This window comes from Antrostomus carolinensis, unplaced genomic scaffold (assembly GCF_000700745.2).
Source record: "Antrostomus carolinensis isolate BGI_N321 unplaced genomic scaffold, ASM70074v2 scaffold37685, whole genome shotgun sequence".
NCBI lineage: Eukaryota > Metazoa > Chordata > Aves > Caprimulgiformes > Caprimulgidae > Antrostomus > Antrostomus carolinensis.
This window is the reverse complement of record NW_010317745.1, coordinates 16,475-22,026: the sequence shown is the minus strand read 5'-3', so window position 1 is coordinate 22,026 and position 5,552 is coordinate 16,475. Positions and strand designations below refer to the sequence as shown.

General features: G+C 43.9%; 1 protein-coding gene across 1 annotated transcript; it reads left to right on the top strand.

The window, feature by feature from the left end:
• Nucleotides 1-888: 888 nt before the first annotated feature.
• Nucleotides 889-4,486, top strand: HMGB3 (high mobility group box 3). The gene is made up of 4 exons (XM_010168689.2): nucleotides 889-1,047; nucleotides 1,561-1,700; nucleotides 2,242-2,416; nucleotides 2,980-4,486. The coding sequence occupies exons 1-4, from the start codon at nucleotides 898-900 to the stop codon at nucleotides 3,121-3,123; spliced, it is 609 nt and encodes a 202-aa protein (XP_010166991.1). The 5' UTR covers nucleotides 889-897; the 3' UTR covers nucleotides 3,124-4,486.
• The last annotated feature ends 1,066 nt before the right edge of the window (nucleotides 4,487-5,552 follow it).

Sequence of the window (5,552 nt, the reverse complement as noted above, 5' to 3'; positions counted from 1 at the left end):
GGAGCCGGCTGGGGTGCACATGGAAGGTTAATAAGCACAATTAACTATTAACGTTGCGCCAATAAAAATTAAATTTTCAGACGCCGTAAATAGGAAATAGTGCTGCTGCGGGGGTTTTTATTTTTTTTCATTTTGAAGAACGGAAAAAAATAGTATGGAGAAGGGGGAAAGAAATACAGCCCGAAAGTTAGCATCGTCCTCCCGGTGACTTGCTAATCGCATCTTTGCGCTGACCACTGCACCTCTGAACGTGTCACTTGGTGAAGCGGGAGCAGGCGCTGCTCACCTCACAGAGCTCCACCGGTCCCATTGTGTTTCAAACTAGCCCGTGCTCGCACGCCGTTTTATATAGAAAAGGTGATTGCAATTTTATGGGGAGAATAATCTGTCCTGCTCTTCTACCTGGACAGCAGCTGCTAACATGTGAACTCCAGCTACTAAAGGGATGAGTTATAGCCTGGCACTGTGCTTGCCACTCAACCCTAGTGTGGTAGCCAAGTAAAACAAATATTTTATATCAGTTCATATATAACTCTTAAAGGGCAGGAGTATGTGTATTTAATAGCCTGTCTCCAGTCTTTGGACATGATGTAAATATATATCAATGTAAAACTTAAATTCCGTGACCAGTTTCACTTGGCTCAAGTCTGCAATCCAAGTGTCAAGGAAGAATAATTTAAGTCTCTCTATTGGGGGTGGTCAGAGGTGTTGGAGGGAGAAGAAAGGGATGCATTACTAATGGGACATCATTTCAGGGGGTGGTGGTGTGTGTATGTATGCCTATATATAAATATATGCACACCGTATGTGGATAGGATACACACATAAGCTCATTCATTCCTACATGCATTCGCTTGTTACTTTTTTCCCTTTTTCCTTCTTCCCTACAGAGTCAAGATGGCTAAAGGTGATCCGAAGAAGCCCAAGGGCAAGATGTCTGCCTATGCCTTCTTTGTGCAGACGTGCCGTGAGGAACATAAGAAAAAGAACCCAGAGGTTCCAGTCAACTTTGCAGAGTTTTCCAAGAAGTGCTCAGAGAGGTGGAAGGTACCTTAATTTGTGACTTCTTGAAGGGACAACTTCTTATGGTATCTGCTAGGATGACGTGCCTGTGTCTGAACACGAAGGGAGCTGGTGCTTTTTGGTCTATGTGCTGTTCTTGGCAAGGCGTCCCAGCCATTGATCGGGTGCTGCTGACTCCTGTAATGATCACGAAGGCTTCAGCCCGGTGTATTTGCCCATTTAGGTGCTTCCACTACTGCCTGGCCTTTTTTTCCTGTTCCCAAAGCAGTGCCCTTCAGCAACTACCTCCCTCCAGGCCTGTATCCTCAAGGAGGACTCTGGCTGTGCTTGTCTCATTCCCCTTGTTTCCCTCTTGCCAAGTGTGCCAACTGTGGCTGCAGTCCCTGGTACAGGACCTTCGTCCCCACGGTGGTCCAGTTAGAAAACAAACAAATTCTGAAACTCTGCTATCGAGTTGTTATGTGTTGGCTTGTTTACTTAAAGTTTGCCAGCTATTGAACAGTTGGGTAATCACAGGCTCGGTGTCTTGTTTTTTAGACCATGTCAAGCAAGGAGAAGGCTAAATTTGATGAAATGGCAAAGGCTGATAAGGTACGATATGATAGAGAAATGAAGGACTATGGACCAGCAAAGGGTGGCAAGAAGAAGAAGGACCCCAATGCCCCAAAACGACCACCGTAAGTAACTTTGAGGTTTTAAATGCACAAGTACTGTGGTTTGTTCTTGTGCCCTGTAACACAGCTAATAGGTTTCCATAGAGGAAGCAGATGGGACATGCTGTTGGTGTAGCAGTATTGGTAATAGTCATAGCTTACTGGTGCTATCTTATGAAACTTCTGGGCAGCTTGTAACCTTGAGCATGTGGAGCACTAACAGGAATTGTCAGTACTTGGTACCCTTAAACTTACGGTGGTGGAAGACATGGAAGTGACCTTGTCACGTTGAGACCTGTGTATCTAAAATGAAATTGGATGGCAAGGGGAATAGACAACACTTGATTAAAAACAGCATTGGGTGAAGGCTGCAAGCCTGGGCCTCAGTAAACTCAAAGCACGTTTTGTGTGTGTGTGTGTGGTTTTTGTCTTTTGAAGTAAGAGAAAGTGTTTCTACCCAGCCTGTGAGTGCGTGTGTGGATGTTGTGGGTGAGGGACAGAGGAAAGTGCTGCTCCCCAGGCACACTGCTGTGGTGCTGACTCTCTTCTGGTGCTTCTTCCCAAGGTCTGGCTTCTTCCTCTTCTGTTCAGAGTTCCGCCCCAAGATCAAGTCCACAAACCCTGGCATATCCATCGGGGATGTAGCAAAGAAATTGGGTGAAATGTGGAACAACCTCAGTGACGGTGAAAAGCAGCCTTATAATAATAAGGCAGCTAAACTGAAGGAGAAGTATGAGAAGGTAAGGCTGGTTTTCTTCACTTGTGCCTCTTCCATGCCGGCTCTCATGTTGATGTGTTTCTCTAACAGACCTAGCTAAGGTGGCCTCAGCGTAGTGAGCACCTCCAGCTTATGGACCTTTTCTCATTGTGCTGCGTGCAACGTAGCCGAACGCTGTGTACGTTGGGATGGAGTAGGTTAGAGAGCTGCAGGTGGGTCCCAGCCAGGAGGGAGAGCTTTCCCCCAGTGATGCGCAGCAGCGGCTGCTTGTGTGGCTCCAGCAAAGGTTTTGCCGTCCTGTTAAAGGAGCTTTGTCCTGTTAGCAGGAAACTTTTAAGAGAGGCTGAGTTCTCTTTTTCTCAAAGAAATAGCCATGAACGCAGGGTTCGAGACCTCCGTCATCCACAGGCAGTTGCGTACGCTTAAGTGTCTGCGTACCTGTGTGCTGTGACACTGGCTGTCTGGCTCCCCTTTTGGGAGTGCAGCTGTGGAAGGCCAGTCCCTTTATGTTATCACCCGCTGCTGTACAAATGCTGAATGTGTTTGCTGCTTAGAGCAAATTAAGACATCCCCTTGACTTTGCAGGATGTTGCAGACTACAAGTCTAAAGGAAAGTTTGATGGCGCAAAGGGAGCAGCAACCAAAGCTGCTCGGAAAAAGGTAGAGGAAGAAGACGAAGAGGAGGAGGAGGATGAAGAAGAGGAGGATGAAGATGATGATGATGAATAAAACTGTACAATACTTGTCTCCATGTGAATACCATAGAGTAGGGGAAACACCATAAATGAAACACCTCTTATTTGAGATGGTGTCTCTTGCCCTTATTAGGCTTAATTAAAAAAAAAAAAAATTGGATTCCGATCGCGTTGTAGTTTCTAAAAGTGCTCTAGAAATTGTAACTGGTTTACATGAAGTGGCCATGGGTGTAGTGAGCACCCTGAAACTGTATCAAAGTTGTACATATTTCCAAACATTTTTAAAATGAAAAGGCGCTCTAGTGTTCTCCTAACTCTGTGCACTTTGCTGTTGGTGTAACAAAGCATTTAAAAATGTTTCAAGCATTTTTTTAATTTGTAAGGTGGTGTTACTATATGGTTATTGGCTAGAAAATCCTGGGTTATAAACTGTACATATCTATAGTTTGTAAAAACTAGACAGATTCTTGTAGTACATGCTTGGAGTTATGATACCTTAGAGGAGCAGTGATTACTTGGAAAGGCTGTATGTTCCCCGGGGTGCCATGACCCAAAGCATGGACTGTGAGGGTAGATCTATTTACACTACAGTGGGCGTCCATTTAGCTTAAAGTTGTCTTTCTGTATATAGTGAAATAGCATTCTGCTGCCATTCTTAGTTGTGGAAGGGGGTTCAGCTGGCATGAGAAGTGTATGGATTTTTTTAGTTAAGTGCGGTAGTTTTTAAACTGAAACTGTAGACATCTCTTCATCGTCAACTAAGTGAAGAGCCAGTGCAGCAACTGAAGTTCAAAAACACTCTGTACTTAAACGAATTTGCAACGTTCTGTTTTTTTTGTATGTTTAGAATGCTGAAATGTTTTTGAAGCAAAATAAACAGTATTACATTTTTAAAACTGTTCTTGACAACACTCTAAATTTCTGGTTTAAAAGGATCTAACAACAGCAAGAGGTTCATTTTGAAGTCTGTGGCATCCCTCAGGGCTGGTGACTTAGGAAACATTCTGACTCAAGGATTAAAAAAAAAAATAAAAAATAAAAAATAAAAAAAAATAAAAAAGGCCAGCCAAAACTGGCTGAATTGAAAGAGATGGCTGCTCCAGCTAATATGCAATCGTAACTGTTTATGGCTGAGTGGCATAAGATGCTATGCAAGTTTGAACTTTATTACTTGAACTTGGGAGCCTAAATGAACATTCATGACGTAATTGTTTGTGTGTGTATATAGCAGCATTCAGAGATGCAGAGAAAGGTAGGTGGATAGGAATGAGGCTGACACCATGAAATAAGTATAAAAGCATAGTTTGGATTTTTTTTTTCCAGTTGTGTTGGGTAAATTTATAGCCCAAATGCATTGCTGTACATATTAAAATGTGCCTTTTTTGTCCTGTGTTAAACTGTTTCAGACTTGTGGTTTTTTCTAGCATCTTAATTCGTGGCAGGAGCTGGGCGCTAACTCCCTGCTGAAGTAGGAGCATGGCGCAGGTACTTAGTCCGTGTCCTTTCTCTGGTGATGTGAGTTTTGGTAGGAATCGGGTGCTGTGAGGTGGGTTGGGGGAGTGATGCAGGACTCTGTCCCCTCTGGTGACCAGCTGGCTGTGTTGCAGTCCTGCCATTTTTCCAAATCCAAGCTGGGAATGTTTTGCAGCCTTTGGAAGGGAGAGGTAATACTCTCTAGCTGGTGACTCTAACCTAATTTTTCCTTAGCACGGAAACTCCACGAACTGGGAAAACTCCAGTCCCCCCTTGCTACCCTTGAATTCTTTCCTTGTGCTGGCTGTAGTTAGCAGTTGGTGTTTGCTTGGCAGCAAAGGGGAGATGGAGGTGTGAGGATACTTGCATCTTTGACCTGCTATTAATGCAGGCTGCTGTGTGCAGCTGACTTGAGAGGACAGGGTAACTCATTAGTGTAAACTGTGGGTATGGGCTGCTGCCCCTGCTTCCTTTGAGCCAAACTGCACATTAATGAGGGCCAGGCTTACAGGCAGGAACTACTAATGTGGATAAAACTGCTTCATTGCCTAATTGGGTAGCACATCTGGCTTTGTGTGACTTCTCAAGAACTGTAGTATCTTGGCAAAACAGTCTGATCTAGTGTTGAGATGGGCTAGAACCTGAAAGTGAAACCAAGCAAAACTTGGTATGGGAAGGAGTGTGCTAATGAAGTTTTGTGAAATGTAATATGTGGCAACTTTTTTGAAGGCTAAGTTACAGTTGGATCACTTAGAAATACTTCGATAATTGCTGAACAACGACAATTCTTAGTGTCTTTAATGCACAAAAAAACAAGTGTGAAATTTGCCCCCATTTTATGGGAAGTTGCATTTTAAAAGCTTCAATAAAGCTGCACCTGGAAAAGAAACAGGTACCTTTGTGTTCGCTACCCTTTCCACACATCTGATGTGAGGGAGAGGACAACTGGAGATTCCAGCACGTGGAGATTTGATGGGGAAGTGGTGGAGC